At 43.5% G+C, this 15000-nt stretch overlaps 1 protein-coding gene across 1 annotated transcript in view; it reads left to right on the forward strand.

Annotated features, from left to right (window-relative positions):
- The window catches only part of plch2a (phospholipase C, eta 2a), a 92470-nt gene that overhangs the window by 17506 nt on the left and 59964 nt on the right, over positions 1-15000 (forward strand). Inside the window, exon 2 of the mRNA XM_074680925.1 lies at positions 6238-6384. Within this exon, the coding sequence (XP_074537026.1) occupies positions 6238-6384 (147 nt within the window). The remainder of the gene's footprint in view (positions 1-6237; positions 6385-15000) is intronic.

Raw genomic sequence — 15000 nt, forward strand, 5'->3', positions numbered from 1 at the left:
TGAAATGCTGACGTCTTTTGTCCTTGGAGGCCTCTGTATGAGAGACCTGTCTGCAGTTTTCCTCCCTCCTTACCTCCACTTAGCGTGGAGGGCCTGAGTCCTGACACCCTTCCTGTTAATAGTGGTAAGGTGAGGGATGGAGGGTTTGGAACTCTCAGCTGTAGCAGCAGATGCTGATGTGAGCAGGCAGCCTGAGCTGACTGTTAGAGCCTCTTCAGCTCAGCTCTGACAGGAGGAGGAGGATCAGCCTCTTAAACTGGTGTCAGGAGGAATGTTTCCAGCTCTGTGCCGTCCTGACCCCGAGGTCTGCAGAGTCTGAATGCTCTGGGTGCAACCGAACTCCGACAACGGCTCATTTCATGGATAACTGGCTGCTGTCCTGTGGCTGAGGGAGCGCAGATCCTTAAGCTGGGTTTCAGCCGCTGAGCGTCGGTCTCCGCCATCAGCCGGCAGCTCCAGAAACAACTCTTCCCTTCAAATCAATAAAAAGCTGCTTCACAGCCGTGTTTTTATAGTGTAGCATGAAAAAGTCAGCACTGTAAAATCACTGAGGGTCAGTGGTTTTGAGATCATTTGTTCCTTTAGTGTCACTCAGGGACATTCACCTGAAGCCTGTAGTTGGTTGCTGGTGGCTTTGTGTAACAGCCGATACACAAACTGATAAGAGATTTACAAAGCATGTTGAATCCACATGCAGGAACCACAGAGTCAGTTTGATTTACATCCTACATCGAAATACTGATAGTATAAGAGCTGAAAGACTACAAATCCATGAGCTCATCCATCGAGGTGTGAAATCAAAAACGACAGAAATCTTTAAATTTCTCTTCCTGAAATGGGAGTGTTTAAGTTTTCTTTCATGCCTTTACAAAACTTTAAGAATTTGTCAATGAAGCACTTTCATACACAGAAATGGAAACACAAAGTGCTTGACAAACAGAAAATTAGTAAAAACAAAACCCAGTGACACGACAACCCCCCATAAGGACACACGCAACTCTCCGCCCTCTGCCCTCCACCCCAACCACACCAACCTTCACCTCCACCCAACCCACGCCCCCTAGTGCATCAGAAAAGCACAGCACATATAAAATCAGTGCAGATTTACTGAGGAACTGGGGAATCGCAACCAGAGACCTTAAAGGTAGGGTCTGCAGGAGTTTTCGTTCTTTGTCAGTAAACGCAGCATTCAAACTGGGCTCCTCCTCCTTGGATCAGTGCCAGCTGCAGCACACACCCACGGCCTCTGACCGTGACTACATGAACACACTCACTATCCCAGCAACCTGTAGCATCACGTTTCTACATGGGAGAGACGCGAGAGCTGTTAGCACAAGCTAATCACGGGTATCTGACTCATACCTGGTTTGCAGAAAGCTAACCCATGCCACTCTTCGTCCTGTGCTGCTCTCCAAGTTCCTGAAAGTCAAGCAAAGCGGCCTCGTTAAGTAAAAAGCTTTATCCGTTTGGTGTTTCATTTCTCTTTGGTTGTGTTTTTCTTCCTCAAAGCTACATCCACTGTCTCTGCTATCGTAGCTTCTTCCACTCGCAGTCATCAACACACTCTATTGCACACTGGGCGCGCTGTGATTGCTGAGGTAACCACGCTTACCCCCTACCCAGAAATACCCTGATGCAACCAAAACATCAACAACCAGACAGGGGAGGAGGGTGAGGCAGACACAGACACTGACACACATGTATAGAGGCCCAGAGACAATTGAGCAGGATTATTCCTGTGAAAGTTGACATTCACATTTCTAAGAAAATTCAGCAGACTGTACTTTTAATGAGGAACACTGACGGTAAAATAAGATGTTAAAACTCAAGATAAAAAATATATATATAAATAAGTAAATGAATAACTAAAGGAGTAAAATAAATACTAAAAGACTTAAGTTGTAAAAAAAAATATATAAATCCAAAACTTAAAAGCACAGAATTAAAAAGCTTATAGAAGCAGTGAAGTAAATAAAAAAAAGATAAACAAGTTTAAATAGATTATATATTTATATTTAACTCTAAAAGATTAAAGTTATATTCTCTGACAGATTAAGATCAGAACTTCGCTCTAGACAAATAGATAAGTAAGTAAAATGTGGTTAAAATCTAGGCTGCAAAGTTAAATTTTGAGTTTTGCAAAATATTTCAGCTCTGGTCAGTCCTTGGATCTTCAGGCTGTTCCATGGTCATGGGCCGTAATGTTTCAACATTATAGATGTGTAAAAACTGTTTAGTCTAGAAAAATCTCATCCTACTCCAACATGTCTGATCCTCAGCGGACCTGTGGCGTGAAAGAGTTTTAAAAGCCTGTTTCAACAGCATGCTGTGTCCACATATACCACACTGACACGATTCATGGGCTTTTGAATAACTTTGTCGAGATAATTAGTCAAAGATGGTGTTAGTGGAGGAGGAGGATAGACAGAGATGAGGAGAGAAGACGTTGAAAGGGAAAGTTTTGAAGGTGAGGGACTGATAATGTGAAACACATGGCGTGGCTCGAACTTTTGCTGTTCAAAGAGAGATCTGTGATGTCTTCTCCTCAAAAGCTCGCTCATTAACAACATGCTCTCAGGATAAACAAGATCCACTAAACTAAATTTGCAGGTAACCTCAGTCTGAGCAGAGTGGAGGCTGAAATATTCCCAGTTTTAAGAAGCTTGATGATGTTTTGTTTCATTTACCTGTCACCTCTTTGTTGCTCTTTTAAATGCTCAAGGATGCAAGATTTCTCACTCCTCAGGAAATCCAGAGCCATGTTTTATCTGCTCCCTGCATGAAAAATGTGTGAAGACACAACTGAATTCCAAGCAATTGTTAACTTATCACGCCATTGATTTCTGCCACCAGCTTTGACCCTTAATTTATAAAGAAGAAAACACTGAATCTTTCATCCCAAACCCTAACCTAACCCTCCTGGTGCACATCATGCTGCTGTTTTACTCAGAATGAATTTCCATGGTCTGGTTGTTCGGTGAACATAGAATCCAGCTTTCTGTGTGTGTGTGTGTGTGTGTGTGTGTGTGTGTGTGTGTGTGTGTGTGTGTGTGTGTGTGTGTGTGTGTGTGTGTGTGTGTGTGTGTGTGTGTGTGTGTGTGTGTGTGTGTGTGTGTGTGTGTGTGTGAATGAGAGATCAATATTCAGCCTGTTTTGAAATGTTGCTCCATTGATGTTGTAGAGTTGACTCCAAAAACACTGATTGGATGGGTCTATATGGAAATTTTGAGCAGCATATTTCCCTGAAAATAACTGGTGCTGCAGTCAGAATTACATCCTGATAACCATGCCTGATGCTGAAAGCTCCTAAACTGCCACCAGGTGCATGTTTTAACCCATTTTTTTGATATTTTAAGGCAGAATTATTACACTCTGGAGAGATAAACCCAACAAATACAGAATGAGTCAATAAGCTGTTTGTCGGCATGTTTGAATAGCAGAGAACAAACTGCTGTGATACTCAAGATAATTTTGAAGAACTTCTTGCAGATGGCGGCGTGTTTCATAATATACTGTTATAAAACCCTTCACCCTTCTGCCCCTGGCTCAAAGACCTCTCTGTGTCTGCAGGGCAGGTTAACTGGAAAGGTCAAAGGTCATGGCAGAGCATAGTGCTGGTTCAGCCGCTTTGCATTTCCAGCTGGTTTATGTTGGTGACCACACATCATTTAAAGTCCATCCGTGTGTCTGCTGCTCTGCAAACACAGGGCTTCATCCTAATCTCTCCATCTGTGTTTCTGCTCTGCATTCAGACACTCAGACTGAATATCAACTGTCAGTGGTTGCATGCATGGCTGGCTCAGCTCTGCCAGGAGCTGCTGTTGTGCTGATGTGGTCCTGAGCAGGAGTCTGATGGCAGAGGTTAGAGGATCAGGACTGCACTACATTAACGATCCCCCCCCTGGGGGGCGGGTTGTCTGCAGCGGTCCAGAGCTGGGTGAATCAATGCTCTGTTCGAGCAACCCATCACTGCTAGTTGTGTTTGCAGTTCTTTGAGATGTTTACTCTCAGCTGTCAGGATTTTATGTCCTGGTTCTTCTGTCAGCTGTGGTCACGTGGAGATTTGAGTCCACTCTATGGATTTACTTATGCTCCAGCAGAATAGAGCTGTGGCAAGGATGGGTGTTCTGATCAAATAATCATCCCCCTAAGTTTGTTTTGTTTTGTAGTTATATAACGCTGCTTATGTATTATTTTCATTTCATATAAACTTTAGCCCCGTTCCCACCAAGCGGTTTAGTTCAGTTTGTCTTGGTAAGGCATGCATTTTATGGAGTTTTTACTGACTAGTCCTGAGACAGATCCCCAAATAACCAAGACGAGCCCTCCCACTTCCTGGGACCCTTCTGTTGGGGTGCCAGACTAAACCGATCCAACCTCAAAGGGTGGAGCTGTATGCACTGCAGTCTGTTGATTGGTAGACAGAATGGTCACTTCCTGTGTGACAGCAGCTGCTGTATTTCTCCTGGCGGCTCACAGACTTCTCTGAAACAAAGCTTGATTGTTCTTAGTAACAAAGAGACACATGCCAATCACAGAGAGGACGAATTGCTTGATTTCTTCATTGTTGCTCTTTCTTTACTGTGTCACATTTTTCTTCTTTGTTGGCTTTATTAGCAGGGTACACTGTGTCGCACTGCTATACTGTCACTCTTTTACGTAACTGAAGTGGCCACTGTCTTCTGTCTGTGCTTTGTGTTCATTTTGTCCGACTGTCTTGACTTTCTGTGAACGGGCTTTTTGTCCCCGACTTTCTTCAGTACATAGAGACCATCTACGGGGTCACAGAAGCAAAGTGGAGAATGTAAATATTACAATAAAGAGCAAAAAGATTAGTAGGTTAACTACCCTAAGAAAAAAAGTTTCCTAACCTTAAAGCAGGTTAAATGCACATGCTTATAAGATGAACTAATAAGATGAGATGAAGTGACAGGAAAAGTGCACGTGACTGAGTGAAAGATTTAAAATGTCTTTCAGAAGTTGAAGGAAGAGAGAAGTTTGTTGCTGAATTATATCTTTTTTAGAGGGTTAAAAATGTGTCCAATGGAGGATCAGACTGGTGATGCTTTGCTGGAGCTTTTTGTCCTCAAAGGCCACTGTAACTTCACCAACAGGAGGGGCAAACAAACAACTGCTCTTCAGTCTAAAACCTGAGATTCTGCTCAGTATTCACTTTTCTACACTCTGTAGTTTGACCGTTTGCTTTTACTATTTTTTTTAATTTGGTTTTTATTTTACCATCAGTTTAAATCCTTAGTGTTCAGCCTATGAAACAGAAAGATATCCCCAAATGTCTTCAAAAGGACACTGTTGGGAAATCTTCATCGTTTCTGCTTCAACCTGTTAAATGATTCTCTGGTTGTTAATATAATTGGTTGGTTTAAACTTCTTTTGGTTTATTTTAAGCTTGTTCCTGTGTGTAAAACTTGTGTTAATCTGGTGCCATGTCGACCACCGTGTGTCTCTGGGATTGGTTAACCTTATTTAGGAACGTGTGCGTGCCGAGCTGGCCCGATTTCCTGCACGCTGCAGGGGGCCTATTTGATAGGATGTGACAGACGTGTGATAATTGACAGTATGGCCACATAGGGTGAAACTGGAGCCCCGGGGCATGTGGCTGTCCACACCAGCCCGACCAGTGCTCATTACTATTAGCTTCCTGTGGAGGGGCCGTCAAATTTGGCCCCAAAATAATAATGAGGACACACCAGGCTGAACTTTTGGCACCACTCGTTAGAAACAGTCTCTTTCCGTGGCTATAGTTTTTCTCTTAGAGAAAAGTTTCTGTTTCATTTTGTTCATAAAACAGACCCTGAGGACACCTCCTGTTATTGATCCCTCTGTTGCTGCTCTGTGGTCGTCCTCAGTGTGAAGTGTGGGTCTGTTTAAGGGCTTAAACTGCCCCTCGCTGTCGTCTGTCTTTGCCTTTCCTCCTCGTCCCACGAGCTGAGAAAAGCAAACCCTGCTGGCGCTGAGGCATATCCACACCGTTGACTTGGTATTGCTGCATGTTCATGTGAGTGTATGGGTAAATAAGTGTGTTTTGCATGAGAGCCTGGATGGAAATTTGTAAATCCACACACACAGACACACACACACACAGACACTTTGGAAGGAGTGGAGGTCGTCTGTCACACTCTTTTTGTCAGTTTTCAGTGCACACTCCAGTGGTTTTCTCTCTAACAGCTCTCCCTGTTTTCTCTCCTCTGTCTGTCTGGCTTCTTTTCTCGCCCGCAGTGGAGAAATGTATGAGCTCCATGCAGATGGGGACCCAGATGGTGAAGCTGCGCGGCGGCTCCAAGGGGCTGGTGCGCTTCTTCTTCCTGGACGAACACAAGTCGTGCATCCGCTGGAGGCCATCACGCAAGAACGAGAAGGCTAAGAGTGAGTTTGTTTTTCTTCCTTCCAATTTGAACTCACTGTGTTTGTGTTTTACACTCGTGGAGCTCCATTTGTGCCATATGTTATCCTACAGGCGAGGGCTCATCGGATGTTGTCAGGCGTCCTTTAAGCACATTAACGTCCTCAATCTCCATATGTCATCCTACAGAGAGGCTCAGCGCTCCCAGCCCCTGGCTGTTTGATTTGTCACAAACTGAACAGACACTGAGTGACTGCACCAGCTGCTGTCACACTGATTCAGTCCCATTTTTCAGAATCATAGTAACTGACTCTGAATTATTCCAGTTAAATCAGATCTGATCCCTCAAACTCAAAACCCTCAACAGTTCATGCCCTAGCCTGACCCCTTTGTTTTTCTGAGGGGAGACCTCAGCCGCGAGATTTACATGGACAGCATTAAATATTGTAATGTTAATATTTGAATGGAGGCTGAATACAGGGATGTGCATATTCGTGTATCAAGCATTTAATCAGAAAGAACACATTGTCATTCAAAGACGTGTCCCACTCATCCAACACACGAGAACAGCAGTTTAGACGTCTGTATTTCACATATCGTCACCCTATTTAAACAATGGCCTTGTTTTTGCACTAACTAGGTTTTCCCTGCTGTCCAATTTCTTGCTTGTGTTGAATGTTGCTTTGGATGAAAGTATCCGCTAAATGAAACAGTGAAACTGTAGAAAACTCTGAGGGGTGTCATTGCCTTGTGCTCATTTACGTTTGGGTACAGGAATAAGTGGGCTAGCCAGGAACAGGTAGCTAGCTAGAAGTAGCTAAATTTGTAGTTAAACTCTAACTATTGAATTTTAGACTAAATTACTACACAACATTATACCCCAGCCTCTATGATAGTGAACCTAATCACTCACCAGTTGAAACTGATTCAAGAATCATGTGTACAGCTTCTCCTGCACAAAAGATTCTATTTCTTCTTGAAGCAGCCGGGCATCATGAAAGCTTGTTCAATTTTCCAAGTCACACATTTTATCTACAGAGCATAAAGATTATGATCCTTTTAGCAAAAGATTTAAGCGAATTTACCAGAGATGGCCAGCACTATCAAGAAAAGATTACGCCAAAAACTCATTTTCCTCAAAAAAATGACTGAGGCCGTTTTGACACTGTGATGGCCAGTTTGACTGAAAACTAGGGATACACCCAAAATTCTGAAACTTTTCGGCTGGAAATTACTCAAAAGTGCATTTTTGGTTTTTGGCCAAAGGACTTTGATTGCCCAAACACCATGGCTGATACAGTATGATGTGATGGCACAAGCAAAAACCACAGGCTTGCTCCAGCCTGGATAAGGGCAGACGAGAGTGTGGTGTGGACGTATTTCCGTATACCTGAGAAAGATCTGCAGATAGTGATTTTCAATGCATGTAATGCACACATGGTAAATGATCCAGGCCAGGATGGATGCAGAGGACTACATGGAGACGGAGAAGTGTTGAGCACAGAAGGACACATCTCGCTTAACTGGAAGAGGGGTGTGCACCCTTATTGACTGATATAATGAGATCCTGCAAGAGGGTGCTCAAATGATAGCAGTACTTAACCATGACCATTATATTGCCCCCCAAAGTCAAATTGATTTTATTTTCTATCTATAAAAGATGTGGATCAAAGCAGAAGTACTTTCAAGTGGCCTCTCTCATAGATCACACCTTTACCCTGTCGTCTCCTGTTAAAAATGTTCAGAGGATCAGAGAGGATCATTTATGCAGCTGTATCTGTGATCAGCCTCTCCGGGCAGATCGTCTCAGATCTATGGAACATCAAAAACAAAGCTTGTTACTTCTTGATGCTCCTGTACCTGTCGTCGACCTGCTCTGTTTGTCTCTGTATGTTTAACTGCTTTAATTCTGTTGGATTTCGTTCCTCTCCCTCTGGGCTGGAGCTGCTTTTATTTCGGGGATTCTAACATTTCCTGTACAGCATCAGCAGAAAGCCAAACAAAAAGTTTCCTGTAGCGTTTGTGGAAAAAGAAAGCAGAGGGACGTTTCAGCAGCAGCTCTCGGTGTGTCTGGGCGTCTCATGGGGGCTTAGAGGCTGAGTTTCCTGTTGCTCTGCCTCCTCTGTAGCCCTGGATTTAATAAGCTTCTTAAGGGGACTTAATTATTCATTAGCTCTAATCTGCACAAACAGTGTCTTTCTGACACACACGTGCCTCTGAAGGCTCTGAAAAAAAGACACACGGGTTTTAATGACAGAGGCAGTTTGAGCTGTTGTTCTTTCAGGGAAACACAGATCATGGTCTGAACCTCCACCTTTCTCAGATGATCGGCTGAATAGAGCTTCTGTTCATCACAGTGTCTGAGGAATGGAGCACTGCTCTGCCTGCATGGCCTGAGGTTTCTGGTCTGGACTGAGGCCTGTCTGTGTGCCTCACGGTCCACCTGAGCAGGTGCGACTCTCTGGAGGAGGATACCATAGTCCGACCTCCCTGGCAGCGTGCCCCCCTGGCTCTGTGTGCTGTTTTGAGCCTCTAGAGGCTTATCACAGAGCACCCACTGAGACAGACTGACAGACGGGAAACGCTGCAGGCCTCTGTGCTGCTCACGCTGACCAGGTGTCCCGTGTTCCTGGCAGCAGCTTCCCTCATCCTGGCCCAGAAATTCACCAACAGCCCAAACAGAAATGAGCATTTCACCAGTGTTGGCTCAACTGTTTGGCCTCAGTGTTTGTTAGGAATGGATTATAACTTTTCCACTGGTTACAAAGCTCTTTATGGCTTGATCTAAGCCTATGCTACTCTTTGTTTGCCTTTTTGTAAATATTCACGGCCTTTGGGATCTTCTGCTTGGTAATCCAGATCCAAGTTAGCACCAGATCAATCCTGATTCACAGATTCTACATGAAAACACAGTTTAGTGTTGGCTGGGTTTGATTGTGCTGTTTTTAGTCTCTGTCCCCCTCACGTGTCTTGTGTGTGCAGACAGGTGTTTTAAAACAATTCACAACAGGTGACCCATGTGAGGAGGTGTCGATGACTTTGGCAGTGATTCAAAGTGACAACAGCCCTTCAGCAGAGACTTAATGGAAGAAAAGGACCTCCCTGTCCCTCTGCCGTCTCCTGTGGAGTGTGTGTCACCTGCTGCAGGATGTGAGGAGCACGGAACAGCCAGAGACCGTCTGAATCACTGACTGTGACTGAGGGTGATCTTACACCGTTAAACCAGAGACCAAAAACACGCATACGATTTTTGTGGAAATGTATTATTGTAAACTTCTTTTTAGAATTTTAAAGGGGTGGGTCATGATTTGCAAACCTTTAATCATTAGTCAGGTTTACATTCAGACTCTTTTTATTTTAATTCTGATTGAAATCATTCTGATTGAAGATCTCAGGTCAGCTGTTTCCATGTGACATAACCTATTCCAGTCCTGTTTTTACATGTGCCATAGCATTTGATCTGAACAGCTGATTTACAGACATGAGACACGAGCAGATCCATGTAAACATGACATAGTTATCAAAGATGGCAGTCCATGGTCTGTTCAGCACAGTAGTTCTGATTGTTTTTACACAACCATGGAGCTGTGGGTGAAAGTCTGCAGCCAGTGTTTCCAGCTCCTCAGTAAATTTAAAAAGGTCACCTTTGGCTGTCCCAGAAGCTACAAATAGCTAAATGACACCATAGCCTAATTTGCAGAAGTCATTTGCATGCAACTGTCACGGACACTGTAGGAGAGAGAAATGACACTGTAACATTTTTTTTTTTAATCTAAAATCTAAATATTATCCATCCTCCTTTATCCGGGCTTGGAACCAGCCAGAGATCCAAAAGAGGCGTGCGTGATGCGGAGAGACTGCTGTGAGGAGGATTTCTCTACCTCTGAGCATTTTGGAGCAAAGGGGAGGGGCTTAGTATCTGCTACTCATTGAAGAAGATTAAATAGTGCCGTCACATCAGAGTCTGCAGTCACTGGTCACTTTTTTTTTTTTTTTTTCCACAAAAATAAACAGATAACAAGTTGCTAGATGGGTCTGAAAAGTCACTAAGTTGGTGGTGGGAAGGTTTGTACTTGTACTGCCCCCACATCAAGACATAGCATGCTCAGACAGACCCCAGCGTGACAACTTTTCGTTTCACCATTTACATGACAGAATTTTCCTTTTTATTGGTTTGGGGAAAGGAATATTCTAACCCTCTGCAAATGAATGAAATTCCATTCAGCTTTTGCCATTTATTCTGATTAAGAGAGCATTTCTATTTGGTCTGGGATCTCAGCCTAATTCTGATCAGAGTATAAGGCTCCAAGTGAACTATTGGTTGAAAAAATAACTGAAGTGCTTATAACTACTGCGGTTTTTTGTTTTTAAATCACATTATCTGGTGCCTTGTTTTATGGTATTCCTGCCATGCTGTGGCTGTAGCCTATCTCAAAAGCTGTTCGGTAACCACTTTGAATAGCAGAAGAAGAAGAGGGTTGACAGCATGAAAGAGCAAAAGAAGAAGAAAAAAATCAGTGACCGCAACTGGAGGTATGACAAAAGCACTGTGAGATTCAGAACAGAGAAACTAACATAAAAAAAAAAAAACAATGTTGAGATTTTTACAGAACAGGCCTCTAGAGGGCTTGTTAGAGCCCAAAACGTAACGTAACAATTACCCATAGGATGACTGACTCAAATTGTGATAACAAGTTGTTTCATTTAGTGCAAAAGGAAGTACATTTTGGGTCAGTTATTAGATTTCCTCCATCCATCTTCCACCGCATATCGAGGTCCAGGCCAGCGGAGACCGGTAGCCCCTGTCCCCGGCCACTTCCTGCAGCTCCTCTGGGGAGATATGACGTGTTACCAGGCCAGTGGAGAGATGGAAGGAGGTGTCCAGGAGGCGTCCTCACCAGATGCCTGAACCTCCTCATGTGGCTCCCCCGTATGTGGAGCAGCAGCGGCTCTACTCAAAGCCTCTGCTGATGTCTGAGCACTTCACCATCGACCCCACCAGTTATTACATTTCAGGGTTTATTACATTCTTTTTTAATACTTTTGGGTTGTTGTTATGTTTCGGGCTCTAACAGGTCCAGCCTATCAGAGGGAAAGGGGTTTGCAGAGCAGGCGCATTTAAGAGACGGCAGCCAAAATGAAGCGTCTCAGTAAATCATGTGAAACTTCTGCCGGGATAACAGAAGGACTGCTAAAGACTAAAAAAGCGGGATTAAGAACAACAGCCCTTGAATGCAGCATGAATGAGCTGACTTGATGTCCGTCAGCTCATTAATATCAGCTGTGCAGGTAGACCCCGGACGCTCATCACACAGGACTCTCTCTGAGCTCCCAGATCAGACCGCATTGTCCTCGTCCCTGGACTCTGCTGCCAGAGCCTCGTCATATATTCCACTGCACTCATGAAGCAGATACCTGTCACACACTCTTTAATTATTTATAAAAATGCAGCAAACAGGCAAAGAACAGAATTCATAAGGCGTCTTCAGCCACATGGGAACGCCTGTAACACAGCAGCAGCGTGTGGGGTGTCAGGTGGATGACATCTCTGACATCCAGAGGATTTACAGAAGCAGGTTTCTGTGGCCTGCAGCCCCGGGGGGCCTGTGTGTACACCAGTGTACAACTCTTCCTCTGCATAATGAAGGAGTGGATGTAAACAAGGTTTCTCCATGTCCTTCGCTCTTTAAAAGACAGAGTTCCTGATTTTATGGCTCCTCCTTCAGATGCAGGCGCCTCCTCAGGAACAGTCTGCTCCTCACTGTCAAACAGAGGGACTCATCAGGTGCCAGCTGTCATGAGGGAAACTGATGAACATCTGGAGGCGATGTCTGACATTAAATGTGAATTGTACTGAAAGATTTCCCTGTAAAGCTCCCAGTGCCCACAACAATTAATTCAGGGCTCTGCCAGAAGTGGAAACACTGAGAATCTGTAGACTGAAGAGGCTGTCAGGGGAAGGTTTTTGAGTGGATGAGAAGAGGTTTCTTTATTTTATTTTAAAGAGGTTTTTGTGACATTTAATGAGGATGCAGACTTTGAATTTTCCTTGATTTCATGAAGTCTGTGATGATACCTGTGAGGTGTCAGCCTGGTGTATACACAGCCCAACCCGAAAAAAAAAAGTCCCTCCTGGATTTGACTTAGCAAATAGGTTTGAGCCACCTGTTGGATAATAACTGCATGGGTGATTATCTGTCAGCTGCCAATAAGTTATTTAAGCCCAACTGGTGCAATGAGCTGCTTCTCATTTCTTAAACAACCATGTGGAAAGATACATCCCGTGATTGTGAAAAAAATGTTATTCTGTTAGAGGTGGATCAAATCATTGGCATGCATCAAGCAGAGAAAACATCTGAGGAGATTGCTAAAGATACTAAAACTGGGTCAGAACTAGGGGTGTAAATCACCAGTTTCATGACGATACGATACGATATCGATTCTTTGGACAACGGTATGATATTTGCCGATATCACAAAGTCTGTCACGATACGATACGATACGATTCAGGGGCCTTCGATCGATTTAAGACGATATTATGTCCTCACTGAACACAATCAGCAACATTTCACCTGAGGCAAGAAAGAAATACAAAACAATTTTGATAGTTTTATTACTGAAATGTGGAACGATGTGCTGACCTTTGGGTATGATAGTTTGTAGAGGATTATAGCCATCTGTATGATCTGATTATGTTTTAAAATTAAAAAAGGTTAAATTCAGGTAAGGTGCTTTTTTACCCCCACAATTACCTTATGGGTCTGACTGTTATACTGTGATGTTTGATTATTATATCAAGTAATGATGCAACACTATAATTAAAAATTCCTGATTACATAAACTTTATTATTGACATCTAACATTTGACCATTTTCTATCAAACTAAAAATTTGAAGTTTTGATTTTAATTAAACCCAAACATTTTTATTGATCAAAATTAGAACTACCAACTTAACGAACTTAACATTGATAGTTTTTTTTGTGTGATCAGACTTTGTTTCACTGTGTTATAGTTGATGTGGAGGAGGAATGACACTAAGCTCTCGCCGTTTTACTTTTTAACTTTATGAAATTTCATGAATCAGTGCGCTTAAAAAAAAAATCAAATTATGAGATAACTCACTGCAGTTGTGTGATGATGAACTCCTGTCGTCTGTGCAGCATGCATCCTCTGCAATCAGGTCGACCGTAATTTACCCGGATACAGGAGAGCTATTTTATGATTGGCCGATATGTCTGGCTCCTGTTTAGCTCTGTGATGCTAACAGCGTCTTGCTACACGTTCGCCTACAGCGGTGTGACTCGGTGGGCGCTAAACAGTACATTTTACAGCAGGAGAAATATCAGGCGTGGCGTGTCAGAGAGTGAAAAGGTTCAAATGTGTGTCTCATACGCTGAGTGTGTGAGGCTTGAGAGGAAACTTCAGAACAACTCGCGGGACGGACATGCGTGTCCGGTCGGGATTTCAAAATTAAGGCGTACATTAAAGACCACGATGATGATCGATATTTAGACTTTCCATCGATGTGATTGGATCATTGCTTAACCAATCGATATATCGATGTATATCGATGGATCATTACACCCCTAGTCAGAACTGTCCAACGCAGTATTAAAAGTGGAAGGATAGTGGGGGACCCATCGTCTTTGGGGAAGAAATGTGGCCGGGAAAAAATCCTGAATGATCGTGATGGGTGATTACTTTAACATTTGGTAAAATCAAGTGGAAGAAAATAACAGTAGAATTAAGGGCTGTGTTTAATAGTGAAAGTAAGAGCATTTCCACACGCACGATGTGAAGGACTCAAGAGATTGGTACTGAGCAGCTGTGTAGCTTTAAGAAAACCACTCATCAGTGAGGCTAACTGGAAAAAAAGGCTTTAGTTTGCTAGGGAGAACAATGATTGGACTCTGGAGCAATGGAAGAAGGTCATATGGTCTGATGAGTCCAGATTGACCCTGTTCCAGAGTGATGGGCCATCAGGGTAAGAAGAGAGGCAGATGAAGTGATCACCCATCATGCCTAATGCCTACTGTCCAAGCCTGTGGGAGCAGTCTATGATCTGGGGTTGCTGCAGTTGGTCAGGTCTAGGTTCAGCAACAGTCTGTGCTCAAAGAATGAGGTCAGCTGATCACCTGAATACACTGAATGACCAGGTTATTCCATCAATGGGTTTTTCCTCCCCTGATGGCACGGCCATATTCCAAGATGACACTGCCAGTATTAATTGGGCTCAAACTGTGAAAGAGTGGTTCAGGGACCGTGACACATCATTTTCACTCATGGATTGGCCCCCAGAGTCCAGACCTTAACCCCAATGAGAATCTTTGGGATGTGCTGGAGACAGCATTGCTCAGCGGTCAGACTCTACCATCATTAATGGTGATCTTAGTAAAAAAAATTAATGCAACACTGGATGGAAATAAATCTTCTGACATTGCAGAAGCTTAGCATGTTAGAAAACGCATGCCGTAATCAAAGCTAAAGGCAGTCCAAGGAAATATTAGAGTGTGTGACCTTTTTTTTTGGTTGTGACTTTTTTTGGCCATGCAGTCTGTCTGTCCGTCCGTCTGTCTGTCTGTCCCTCTGTCTGTCTCTCTGTCCGCCCGTCTGTCTGTCCCTCTTTCCGCCTGACCCT

This window comes from Halichoeres trimaculatus, unplaced genomic scaffold (genome assembly GCF_033239565.1).
Source record: "Halichoeres trimaculatus isolate MK-OKI-2021-1 unplaced genomic scaffold, fHalTri1.1 fHalTri1_scaffold_11, whole genome shotgun sequence".
Classification (NCBI taxonomy): domain Eukaryota; kingdom Metazoa; phylum Chordata; class Actinopteri; order Labriformes; family Labridae; genus Halichoeres; species Halichoeres trimaculatus.